The 14,105-nt window shown below is 42.6% G+C and overlaps 1 protein-coding gene across 1 annotated transcript in view; it reads left to right on the plus strand.

Annotated features, from left to right (window-relative positions):
• The window catches only part of TXLNB (taxilin beta), a 77,426-nt gene that overhangs the window by 39,592 nt on the left and 23,729 nt on the right, over positions 1–14,105 (plus strand). Inside the window, exons 4-7 of the mRNA XM_033935495.1 lie at positions 505–675; positions 2,629–2,823; positions 4,689–4,808; positions 7,265–7,339. Coding sequence (XP_033791386.1) covers positions 505–675; positions 2,629–2,823; positions 4,689–4,808; positions 7,265–7,339 — 561 coding nt within the window. The remainder of the gene's footprint in view (positions 1–504; positions 676–2,628; positions 2,824–4,688; positions 4,809–7,264; positions 7,340–14,105) is intronic.

Genomic DNA, 14,105 nt, shown 5'->3' on the forward strand with positions numbered 1-14,105 from the left:
AAAGCCTTGGAGGCACGCATGGGTCTCAGAGGCTCCATGCTTATCATGCAGCTTTTTTCTTGTTGTGCCATATGCCTGGAACAGGCTGCCAGAGTCAATACGTCATGCTTCATCTCTAACAGTATTCAAATCCAAGCTAAAAGCCTACTTTTTATGAACTGATTTCAACTTTTCACTCCCACTCACTATCAGAAACTTTTACCCATCATATTATTCCTTCTGCTAGAAACTCCTCAACCCTCAGTTGTCCTATCTCTATGTCCAAATTAGATTGTAAGCTCTTCTGAGCAGGGACCGTCCATTGAATGTTAAATATACAGTGTTGCGTATACCTTTTAGCGCTATAGAAATTATAAACAGTAGTTGTAGTAGTAATTTAGTCTATCAGAGTCAGTTAAAAACAAAAACAAAAACCCACTATCGCCAACTGAATGTTACCACCAGAAATTGCTGATTTCATTCCATTTATTAAAAGTGTTGTGTGAAAAATGTTGCATTTTTCAGCTAGAGGAGCATCGCACAGAGCAAAAACAGCTAAGACAGGTGCAAAAGAGGCTTGCACAAATCATGAAGGAGAAAGACCAGCTGCAGAGTGAGCACAGCAGAGCTATCCTCTCCCGTAGCAAACTCGAGAGCCTCTGTCGGGAGCTACAGAGACACAACAAAACACTCAAGGTGAGCAAAAGATATTGTGGTGCGTACAAGGCCAGAACATACTGTGTAGGGACCATTAATAGGCTGTTTCATTCCCTCTTGTGTTTAAACTCTGTACAGAGTGCCTCAAAGGAAAGTTTCCTAGATGACATTTGTCAGTAACCTACACCCTTAAAAAAATAACAAAGACATGTGTAATATGGAGGAGTATTATTTTTAAAAACATCTAAGTCCCCAAACACCGTCCATCTAACAGCCATAATTAGGGTTGCCAGATTTTCCATTCAGAAAATCTGAACCCCCTAGACCAGGGGTGAGCAACTCCGATCCTCAAAGGCCAGAATCCAGTCGGGTTTTCAGGATTTTCCCAGTGAATATGTATTGAAAGCAGTGCATGCAAATAGATCTCATGCATATTCATTGGGGAAATCCTGAAAACCCGACTGGATTCCAGCCCTTGAGGACCAGAGTTGCCCACCCCTGCCCTAGACCCACCCAGTTCCACCCATCCCTGCCCTGTAGCGCCCTAATCCTGCCCCCAGTCCCATCCTAGCCCCTCCTTAGCCCCACCTCCGATGCCTACTCTTGTCAGGGAGGAAATCCTTCCATGTGCAGATGCCATACGATGACATCACACGCACGAATGGATTTCCTCCCTGCCCGACACGATTTGAGGAGGCTTTTCAAAACCCGGAAAATGATAGGAGGCTTGCGCCAGAAGACATATGAGGAGAGACTGGAAGCCCTGAATATGTATACCCTAGAGCAGGGGTGTCCAATGTCAGTCCTCGAGGGCCGCAGTCCAGTCGGATTTTCAGGATTTCCCCAATGAATATACATGAGGTCTATTTGCATGCACTGCTTTCATTGTATGCTAATAGATCTCATGCATATTCATTGGGGAAATCCTGAAAACCCGACTGGATTGCGGCCCTCGAGGACCGACATTGGACACCCCTGCCCTAGAGGAAAGGAGGGACAGGGGAGATATGATTCAGACGTTCAAATACTTGAAGGGTATTAACGTAGAACAAAATCTTTTCCAGAGAAAGAAAAATGGTAAAACCAGAGGACATAATTTGAGGTTGAGGAGTGGTAGATTCAAGAACAATGTTAGGAAATTCTACATTACAGAGAGGGTGGTGGATGCATGGAATGCGCTCCCGAGAGAGGTGGTGGAGAGGAAAACGGTGACTGAGTTCAAAGAAGCATGGGATGAACACAGAGTATCTAGAATCAGAAAATAATAGTAAATATTGAACTAAGGCCAGTACTGGGCAGCCTTGCAGGGTCTCTGTCTGTCTGTATATGGCCGTTTGGAAAAGGATGGGCTGGGGAGGGCTTCAATGGCTGGGAGGATGTAGATGGGCTGGAGTCAGTTTTGACGGAGATTTCGGCAGTAAGGCAGACTGGATGGAACATTCGGGTCTTTATCTGCCGTCATCTACTATGTTACTATGTTAGATAACTTTAAGGCCTGATGCAATCCACTCCAAATCACACACTTCCCCCTCTTCGACAAAACTGTGTTCGCAGTTTCTATAGCAGGGAGCTGCACTGAATGGCCCATGCTGCTCTCAACGCTCATAGGAACTCAATGTGCGTCGGAAGCAGCATGGGCCATTCAGCGTGGCTTTCTGCGCTAAAAAATACTAGTGCAGTTTCTTAGAAGAGGGGGTTTGTTAAATGCTTAAATCTTGGCTATAGTGACTTCTACATATTCATTAATTCTCCTATTATAGTCTAAACAAATGTTATTTTGCAAAATTGTTGATAATTTTTCAGAGCGTACATATAACCCTTTAACCTCAACAACTGATTTGATTTTCATTTCAAATATTTTTATTGAGATTTTTAGTAAAATAGAACATAACAACAACTGATTTGTTCCAATCCAGAAAAGTACCAACTGCAACTATCAGTTGAAAAGGAGAATCTAAGTTGTAATTTGTATCATTTTTATTTACTCAATAGGAAGAAACCCTCCAGCGGGCTCGGGAAGATGAAGAGAAGCGGAAAGAGATCAGCAATCACTTCCAGGCCACGCTCACAGATATCCAGGGTCAAATTCAGCAGCAGAGTGACAGGAACACAAAACTTTGCCAAGATAATACAGAATTGGCAGAAAAGCTCAAGAGTATCAGCGAGCAGTATGATGTCAGAGAGGAGGTAAGACACAAGGCCCTACCTATGTACCCCCCATTATATACTAGGGCTGGGCAGGCAGAACATTTTCATTGTTGTTTCTGGGAGTGTTTGCTTTATCCACTTCATTTAGCTATTTTTCATGACGAGAGCAAAGTCATTGGCGTGTGCACTCTTTTGAAAGACGGCACTGTATCTGCTGGTTTGTTTGCATCTTGTCTTTTCTAATAAACACTTTTTGGTGGGGAAAAAAGTATATACATATTCATATTCATTTTTGTTTTTATTAATTTTTATTTCTATAAATATTGTACAATGTTTACACAGTTTCTCCTTTCCCATTTCTAATGCTCATGACATTAGCTTCTTTCAAACCTGAAGCTAATAATCAACTAGCTTTGTTCCTTTTTTCTTAAATGGTTTTATTGAACACAGTAGAACAAAGAAGCTTCTTTTGAAACCTAGCATGTGAACATTTTTATTTGCTGAAGTCATGACAGTAATTTTTCATCATAGAGCAACTCCTCAAGACAATGTCCTTAGACTACAAACACATATCAAACTGTAGCCCATACATTTTCACTGGTTGCTCATTGAGTTATTTTTCAGATGTAGCAGTTTTATGGACTCCCTTCTCAAAATATTGTCTCTGACTAATCACCCTTCTCAATAATTGAGGGACTGTATATGAGCACTCGAATACCATCAAGAATAGCTAAGCCGGATGAGGAAAACAAAGCTAAGGACAATTCTTAAACGGAAGGCTTGTTGTTCCTCTAGCAATAGATATCAAGGTTACTGTTCTGGAAGATAAATTAATTGAATTTATTGAAAACAAACAAAATCTATTTTATGGAAATTAATTAGAAAAATTTGTTGTTTATAAAAGAATACAAAAAAAGAAGAAAAGAAGAAGAAAGGGGAATTTAAGGGACCAAAAATAACTTGCATCAAAGCTATATTGATAAAACTAGCTCTAAAGTCAAATAGCTGCAAGCACTTGAGGTCGCCTTTTCCCAGAAGGCGCTCTATATCAGTTTGGTTACCAAGATATTCAACTGAAACATTAAACGTAAGGAGGAGGAATCCATTCATATATAGTCCATCAATTATTGAGAAGGGTAGTTTTATGGATGCCTTAAAATCTCACGCATTTTTCCCCAAAGACAAAAAAGGGAGAAAACCTTCAGGAAACAGGTCTCTAAATTTGTATCTGAGGTAATAGAAGGTGAAGTGGCTTGCCTAGTGTCACAAAGAGCCATTGGAGAGAATTAAACCCTGGCTGTCCTGGTTCTGATCCTCCTGCTGTACTGTAACTACTATGCTGCTTACTAAGGGACTAAGGGGGAAATTCTATAACCAGCGCCTAAATTTAGGCATCAGTAGGTACCCTTCTGATGCCTAAGTAATTGAAAAATGCAGTCAGAAATTGCAGGGTTGAAGCGCCTAAATAAAAGGCGGCTGAAATGGCCACTGGAATCACGGCTAAGTAGCCGCTTTAAGCTGCATAACGCCAAATTAGATGTGGCCAACGCTGGAAGTGGCATTAGGTGAGCTAAAATAGCTACCCAGCCATGAATCATGCCAAGACAGGTGGCTGAAATGTAGGCCCAGAAAACCCTGGCCTACATTTCAGGCAGTTGAATCCCCCTCCCCCCCACCCCCCATCAGCTGAGTGGCAGTGACTCCCCAAAGCCGCGATTCTGTAACCAGCACCCTAAAATTATTGACAGGCAATCGGCGGCTGCTTTTAAGGTGGCCACGGACTTGGGTGCCGGTTACAGAATCCGGCCTGAAGCTTTTTCTTGTAGAAGCAGAATGAGGAAAAACCCCATTGTGAATCCAGTCCTAAGTACGCAATAATCTTAGTACAATGCTTATTTTCTCAGCATCTTGACAAGATATTTAAGCACCGAGACATTCAGCAGAAACTAGTGGATGCCAGACTGGAGCAAGCCCAGGAACTGATAAAGGAAGCAGAGGAGCGACATCAGCGAGAAAAGGACTACGTATGTATCTGTTTATCCTTCTGTCGGTCAATTTCTTTCTGTGGTGTGCTCCTAATATAAAAGGAGCTAAAAATACATATAAAAAAAATTACCCATTCCTCCTGTGATCATAGACGTCTGAACGGGGGAGGCCACAGGAACCATGGCCTCCCAAAAGATTGGTGTTCTCATGTGGTGCCCACCCTCCTACCCACTTCCTAGTATTCTAATTTTAAATCTTTGGGCAGCTGCCGCGTCAATGGGCAAGCCTGCCTCGGGGCACTTCATTCTATTTCCGGGGCAGGCCTGCTCACTGATGCTGTGCAGTGGCTGCTTGAAGACTTACAATTACAGTGCCGGGAGGAGGTGGGTGGGGAATTGGGAGCTGGGGAGAGACTGCGCCCACGCTGTAGGGCTCCACCGGGGCTAGGGTGGAGCTCCTGGGCACCTCCCCCCAAACCATGTAGCGTTCCGACGTCTCTGCTTGTGATTATGGAGCTACTAAAGAAAGAGATCTGGGAGGTATTGTGGGAAAATGGATGGGAGAAAGGCCTAGGTAATTGGAAACCGTTATTTCTTTATAGTAATAATAATAATAACAGTTTATATACCGCAATACCGCTAAGTTCTATGCGGTTTACAGAAGATTAGTGGAGTAGAAGTTGAGTTGACGTACAAGTTGAGTTAACTTAAGGGATGTGGGAACAATGGGGAGAAAGGGCAAGAGAGTGGAAGGAGGGAAGTGGATCAGCTGTCTAGGTATTTCAGGAATAGGTGAGTTTTGAGGCGTTTCCTGAATACCTCATAAGTGGTGGGCAATAGGAGTTGTTCTAGGTCTTTACTCCATAGAGCAGCCTGATGTGAGAGAAGATGCTCATGGTGTTTTTTTAGTTTGCATCCTCTAACCGGGGGAGAAACGAAGTGCGAGTGGGAGCTTCTCTTGTGTTTGTTGGCTGAGAAGGAGAATAGGTCAGTGATGTATTTAGGGGTTAGACCGTAGAAAACTTTAAAACAGAGGCAGGCAAACTTAAACTTTACACGAGCTCAACAAGCAGGTAGATTAAGAGGCTTGAGGAGCCTAAGTCACTTCATGTGTTCAAAGAGTATTCATTGCCCCCACCTTGACCAAGCTTCAAATTCATCTTATGTAATACCAGCACATCTGCTTGAGTAAGAACATAAGAATAGCCTTTCTGTCCTTTGATACTCAACTTCTGGAAATCTATATGGGGACATATTAATTTGATTCTGGAGTCTGCGGTTCCGCTATCATATGAAGCGGTAATCTGTAGGACATTGTTATCTCCTATACCTTCACTAGATAGACATAAAAGCAGATTACTTGGTATAATGACTGGGGTAGCCATGAAAATGGTTACAAAAATTGGAAGAACTTTGACAGATTAAATTACACTTTTTGGTGGAATTCATTATGCTTGTGTTATAAATACGAGAAAATGAATTCTGAACTAATGGATAATAATAAGTTGTTTAAACTGACGTGGGGTCCATTGATCAATTTTATCAATCTTAATTAAATAGTTTTTTCCCTTATTTCCAGTTTGATTTGCACATCCAGCAAAGGGGGGTGGATATTATATTTGGATATTATTAATTACATGTATGTACTGTTGTATGATTTTTTGAATACATTGGAATTAGGGTGGGTGGAAGGGAGTTAAAATGGTTTCTCATATTTATTGATTGATGTAAGTGCTGTTTTTCAAATTACTGGTATGTATTCCTTTATGCACTGTTTTTAGACTGAAAAATGAATAAAGCTATATAAAAAAAGAATAACCTTACTGGGTCAGACCAATGGTCCATCTTGCCCATTTGATATAGTGACTGCAAACAATCTCTTAATTAAGTTACCCAAGCGTCTCACATGTGGAATATGCCACTGCCGACAATCCAAAATAAAGCGAGTTTTTAAAATATATCCTTGAAGTGTTGTAGAATCAATATTAGTGTTCATTTTTAATTAATTCCCAGTCTGAACAAGCAGGTCAAGATGGTTTACAAAATTGGTAGCATGTGTAAGCTTTTGGTGGCCCTCAGAGCCTTCTCGTATTCACACTGCAGCCCTTTACGTGAAAAGGTAGAAGACCACTGACTTAGCATAACTGTTGCCACTTAACCTGAGGTGCACCGATGCAGACTTACATTTAGCATTCTATAACAGAATCTTGGCACCAGTTTAAAGAATTGCCACTTATATATTTCAGTCCAGATGGTGACATTTCACTTCACAGACACATTACTGTAATTTGTGTTATTTGATCAAACACAAACTAAAAAAAATCATAGCAATCCCAAAGAAGAAAGGCACAAAAGACAAGATCATTATATTTAATTGAATTCTTATAGCCTGCAACTTTCAACCAAAAATCATACACTATACACAGTGGTGGATGGACATAAGTTTCGTAACATTTTTCTTTTTTCTTCTTTTCTTCATTGATGGCCGGACACAGTTGCTGAACCAGGCAGCCGAGTGGAAAGTACAAACAAAAATGCTGAAAGAACAAGAGACAGTACTTAAAGCACAGGTAGTGTTATACTTTCCAAACCCTCAGGGCTTGGATTTTAAGAGTCATTTTGTGATTATTATCAATCATTATAGGGGTCAATATTTAGCCATGGAGCAGTGAGTGTTTTGCTCACCACCAATGGCATTATTCTTGGATATTCACAGCTGGGACCTTTGCAGCTTCGGCTATGAATATCTAGTTATCTTTTGAGCCGGCTAACACATAGCCACTTGAGTTGATTTTCAACACTTAAGTGACCATGGGTTACTGCATAAAAGGCCCTTTTTACAAAGCTGCAGTAGCAAGTCCCAGTTCGGCCAGTGGCATAGTAAGGGTGGGTGGCGCCCCTCCCCCCCCCGAAACACGCCCCCTTCCCTTTCCCCATACCTTTTTAACTTCTCCAACGTGAGCAGCATGCCCACGTCAGTGTCGGCTCACCATTTGAGGTCACTTCCTAGGCACGGGCCCTGGAAGTGATGTTAGAGCGATCGCCAATGCAGTGGCAGGCAGCAACCTCGTCCAGGGAAGTAAAAACGTTATGGGGGAAGGCCAGGGGTGCACGCATGTATGAAGAGGAGCAAGGAGGGCAGAGAGGAGGAGGGGTTCTGCGCCCTTAGGAAGATCGTGCCTGGGGCGGACTGCCCCCCTCGCGCTCCCCTTATGATGCCACTGAGTGCTGCAAATGCCTATAGGAATTGAATGGGCTGCGCCTCATGCTGGGACTCGCTACTACAGCTTTGTAAAAGGAGTCCACAAATAGGTCAGACTTTTCAGCATCTCCATTTATGCAGTAAATCTGACTGCTTTAGGGCTGAATATCAGCACTTAAATGGCCAAGTGCTGACTCTACTCCTAGAATGCCCCCAGTATAGCTGGCACTTAGACAGTTTTATCAGATCATCTATATAATGTATCAACCTATCTGAAACCGGCCTAAAACTCTCGTACAATTCTGTTAGAGCAGAAACTTGATTTCTATTATATATTTGAATGGCAAACCCTACTGTAATTTCTCAAGGTAATGCGCCCTTTATAGAATAGCACTCAGGGGCTGATTCTATAAGCGGTGCCTAAATTGGCCGGCGCCTAGAAAAATAGAGCCAGCTGCATGCCAATCACACGTAGGCGCCATTTACAGAATTGCACCTAGCAGCACCTATGTAAAAACTTAAGCGCCAGAAATGTAGGCCATTGTTTTTAAGGCCTATATTTTGGGAACCTAAGTTTTTAAAGAATTGCGCTTAGTGGTGCCGAAGTCACGGTCTGCCCATAAAAATGCTCACATAGGCATTAGGTGCTGCTAAGCGCCATGCGATAGGCGCCTACCTTTTTAGAATCGGGTAGGAACCTATCGCCCAATTAATTTATTATTTTTTTTTTTTCAATTATTGATGCTGTAAAGCAGATTTTTCCAATTAAGTTAGGTGCCTAAAAGATGTCTATCTTTAGGCGCCCTTTAGAAAATCTAGGCCTCAGTCCTGATCTTTTCTGGCGAACTTTTTTGAGTGCTATTTATAGAGTTCCCCCCTTAGTACTCTCCTCTGATCCAGCTCCCCAATTACACAGTTCAAGAAATTGATCCGATTAATCTGAGAAGACCTTCCTGTGGTAAAATCCTGCTGCTCCATATCCTGTAATCAATTTGTGTCGCAATCTAAGAAAAGGTACCAAGTCTTAGTGCATGCTTACTTGAGAAACGAGGCAACAATGTCAGTTGGGTTCTCAGTCTCCTCTTTACTTCCACCTGTGTAGAGAGAAGTCACATCTGCCTGCTGCCCATCTTCAGTCCTCCAGAACAATTCCTGATTATAAGGTCAGATAGCGCAGCTACAAGAATTTCCTTTAATTTCCTTAATACCCACAGATCCGAGAACATTCCCGCCCAGGCTATTTCTTCTATCACCATTCTCATAAACTCCGCCCTTCAGTCGGGCCATTTCTCCCCAGAAATGGGTCATATCGCCTTGACCCCACTACTGAAAAAATCTGACCTTGACCCTTCCATACCATCCAGCTATCGCCCAATTGCAAATATCCCTCTCCTAACCAAGATGCTAGAGTCCATCATTTCTTCCCAACTCTCATCATACTTAGAGAGATTCTCTATTCTTTTACCCTATCAATATGGCTTTCGTCCTAACTTCAGCACCGAATCCCTACTGTCTTCCCTGATTTCAAGGGTTCAACAACTTCACTCTCGAAACAAGTTCGCCGTCCTCCTACAATTTGACCTTTCCGCTGCTTTTGACGTTGTTCACCATGATATTCTTGTTTACCAACTCTCTGAGATAGGTATCAACTCCACAGTCCTAGGTTGATTCTCTAAATTCCTCCATTGTTAACATGAATGGCACCTCATCCTCCCCCTGGAAAACAAATTGTGGAGTCTCGCAAGGCTCTCCACTATCCCCTATCCTTTTCAACATCTATATGTCCTCCATAAAACTCCTCCACCTATCCCCCCTAGAAACAATTTACACTTATGCAGACGACATCCTCGTCCTCCTCGAGACCGATTCGAACCTCACCGACCTGTCTAAGAACATATCCTCTTGTATAATGAACCTACAATCCTGGGCCCACACTGTGCAAATGAAATTGAATGAGTCCAAAACAAGACTTCTTTGGCTCGGTCCAAAACTAGATCACCTATCCACCTCCATCCCACTACCCTCTGGCTCCTCTCTGCAGTTTGAGTTCTCGAGCAAGGTCTTGGGCATCATCATTGATTCCACATTGTCCTTCAATGACCACCTCCAATCCTTGGTAAAAAAATGCTTTTTCAGCCTTCACATGCTGAGGAAAGTTAGATCCTGCTTCCATCAAAAACATTTTGCCCTCCTTGTCCAATCCATCATCCTCTCCAGATTGGACTATTGCAACTCTATCTACTTAAGCCTAACTAAGAAAAACCTCCACAGACTCCAATGGATTCAGAATGCCGCGGCCAAGCTCATCTTCGCTAAAAGTAAATTTGATCATGTCTCCCCGCTCCTGGCCAAGCTCCACTGGCTTCTGATAATCGCCAGGGTCCACTATAAATGCGCCTGTTTAACTTTCAAAATCCTATATGGTATCCTCCCATCCCTTTATCCCTCTTTCTTGGAATTCCTCAAACCCTAATACCACCAGATCCTCCCACAAATTAAAACTATCCTTCCCCTCGCTAAAAGGCATTTCCCACACAGGAAAGCTAGGGACCTCCCTTCACTTCAAAATCACTGAGTTCTGGAACAACCTTACCTCCCCTCTTTGGAACTTGAGCTCTCTCCAAGTTTTCCGCAAACATCTGAAAACCTGGCTTTTCTCAAAAAATGTAAGTCTCCCTCCAGCTTAAGAATCAAGGAAACTCTTATATCTTGGCATCCCCAAGTCCTCTAAATTTTCTTCACACTTCTCCTACTGTAAACTGTGTCGAGCTCTACGAACGTGGAGATGATGCGGTATACAAACCTAAGGATTAGATTAGATTAGATTAGATATATCTATGCTGACCTGAAAGTTTTGTCTGATTTTAGTTTAGATCTTTTAAAATTTGCTTAAGACTTATCTCACTTCTGTACCCATTTGTGTCTGTTTTTCTATAGTGGCCCTTCTTCAGAAAAGATCAAAGAGAGTTAATTGTTAAATAATTCTGCTTTTGACTCATCAAGTAGAGAATGACACGGTGACAGAATTCATCACCGTTCCCGTCCCCACCGATAACTGCAGGAAACTATCCCGTGTCATTCTTTAGAGTCTATCTCAATCTCAGTCCTTCTATACCAGCGTTTTTCAATGCAAGGCTTGAGGGTCATACTGTTTCTTCCCTCTCTCCTTAAAGAATGACATGGGGCAGTTTCCCGTGGTTATTCGCATGGACAGGAATGGTGATGAATTTTTGTCATCGTGTTATTCTCTGCTCAGCAGACTCCACATGTACCTGCCTTTCAATGTTAAGTCTTGTAACGCCACTTTTGCACTTCCTCTCATTACTCGCATATCTAAAAGAAAGTCTTGCTCCAAACATCCAGATACTCAAATTTTAACATAGTAAGGGTGGGCGCATCATCTTGATGCCCCAACAAGAGGATACATTTCCGGGCCAATAAGGAGGCCTTTTGCAATAGCATGTTACCCCCTCTAGACAATCCCAAATGAACCACCTGAGAAAAAAGCAGAACATCCGTCCTCAAAGGAATCTGCTTGCGCAGAGCAGACTGCAGGTACATGGCTACAAAAGACCAAAATGTTTGAAGGTGGTCACAAGACCAAAACATATGAAGCAAGCCGGCAGGGGTGGACTGGCACTTAGGACACCGAGCATGAAAGGCAGAAACATAGGCCCAGTATGGAGATACATGCAGCCGCAAAAGAAACTTAAAGTGCTGCTCCTGCAGCACAACGGAGCAAGTCAGTCGAGGAAGATGTTTCATAAGAAGATGAACTCCATTGCCAGTAATATGTTCAGAAGGGGAGAGATCCTGGTTCCACACAGCTGCCACTACTTCAGGGTCCCAAGAAGGATTAAAGCAGCCCAAACTGACCTGATGGAAAGACAGACTAATCCGTCTGGTGGAACAAAGTCAAAGTCTCACACACCACATCTTCACTGTCTTCGTTCAAAGTAGCAGCATCCAAAGAGTGGAGATAGTGAGACACCTGGCGATAGAAAAGCCAATCTCTAGCCTCCAAGAAACCCTCCGTCTATAGGTCCTGGAATGAACAAGGTACACCCTTCTCTGATACCACATCGCGCATATAGCAGAGACCACGAGCCTTCCAGTGCTGCAAGTAAAGTTTGGAAGCATCAGGATCAGATCACGATTACCTCACAGGGGCAACAGAACGGTGGAGGCAAAAGGCAGATGCATGCGCTTACACAACCATTGCCAATATTGTCTCATGGATCTCAGCAAAGGATGGTTCCAGGTAGGAAAAATCCAATAAGGGCGCTTGGTATGAAGATAATACATCAGATGTGTGGGGGCCATCAATTGTTCAAGAGGGACAGGCGTGTAATACTGAGTGTTTTTTATCCAGTCCACCAGGTGCCGAAGAAGGCAGGCTATGTTATATCTCCTTAAATCTGGAAGCGCCAGTCCACCCCGCCCCACTGGTAATGATAATTGAGCAAGAGTCATTCTGGGTTTTCTATTATTCCAAAGAAATTTACGTAATACAGCGTGATACATATTGATATCCTTATTGGTCATATGTTTTTATGCCAATGAAAAAAGAAAGGGAGCTTGGAGAAATCTTCTATGTGACTCCCAACAGAACTCTGGGGATTTTCCTATCCTCGAATGCTGCTTAAATCTGAAAGTAACACAAATCTGAAGGCAATATTAACTTTTGAAAAATTTTCTTTTAAAAAAGGGATATTATCTTGATAGGTGTTTTTCCTATTTGGGAGTTAGTATATAAGAGTGATTTTGACCTACTACCCAGTGTTTATTTGGTTCAATGTATTTATAGGACCACATTTTATGCTGATGGGCTCCACCTTAGTGAATGAACTTGTTATGGGAACTGTCCTTGAGGTAAGGATTCTAACTGTGCATTGAACCCTTTTCTGTACACCAGCTACTGAGCACATCAACAGGGCAATTCTACAAATGAGAACCAGTAGCTAGACCCACCATGCACATGTAAGTGGCAAGACAATAGACACTTATGTGTATAATTGCACTAAACTTTCCCTCTGCCACCCACCCATGCCTAGCTCATTTCCTTTTCTTATAGTCTTAATTTAAATAGTTAATTATCCTACTTAGGACAACAGGTGAACTGGTTATTACATATTATTATTACATTTCATTACTTGCTAAGACTCAAACATTAAATAAAGTTCACAAATTATCTTAAGGCTCCTCTATACCAGTCTAACATTCCCAGTACCTTAATAGGATTTAATTAAGCAGCTCAATAAAAGATGCAGACAGTAGTCCAACAGCAAGAGAGGTGCTATCCAGTCTTTTGCACCGAGTGTCACATATGTGATTATCTCCCAGTTGGCGAGAAATTACATGTGTGTATTCACTGCAAAGAGCTCCAGGCTCTCAGAATATGAGGCTGTTCCCTTGAGGCTAGAGTTGCAGAATTGGAGAAGCTGAGGGAGACAGAGGAGGAGAGACATAGAGGAGACCTACAGGGACGTTGTAGAGAAGTTCCATCTCCAATCTGGCAGCCCCTGTGCTGCATTGGAGGAGGGAGGTCTACTAAAAGGAGAACATCTCCCTAGTGATGCAGGAAATGATCCTATAGCCAGGACCTGCCCACAAGGAGATGCAATGTCCTTCACTAAGGATCTATCTCCAGGGGTTTCTGCTCAGAAGGGAGGAGTTAGGATAGCTATTTTAGTGGGAGATTCAATCATTAGGCATGTAGATAGCTGGGTGGCTGGTGGGCGTGAGGATCGCCTGGTCATTTGCCTGCCTAGTGCAAAGGTGGCAGACCTCACGTAGAAGCCGGCTGTCTAGGTGCATGTAGGTACTAATGACCTGGGAAATATGGGAGGGAGGTTCTGGAAACCAAATCTCTTAGGTAGAAAACTCAAATCCAGATCCTCCAGGGTAGCATTTTCAGAAATGCATTCCGTTCCACGTTCAAGACCCAAGAGGCAGGCAGAGTTCCAAAGTCTCAATGTGTGGTTGAGACAATGGTACAGGATTGAGGGATTTAGATTTGTTAGGAACTGGGCTACCTTCTGGAAAAGGGGGAGCTTATTCCAAAAAGATGAACTCCTTCTTAACCAGGATGGAAGTGTCTGTATACAAATGCTAGAAGTCTAAAAGATAAAGTA

The sequence above is a fragment of the Geotrypetes seraphini genome, chromosome 3, assembly GCF_902459505.1.
Source record: "Geotrypetes seraphini chromosome 3, aGeoSer1.1, whole genome shotgun sequence".
Classification (NCBI taxonomy): Eukaryota; Metazoa; Chordata; class Amphibia; order Gymnophiona; family Dermophiidae; genus Geotrypetes; species Geotrypetes seraphini.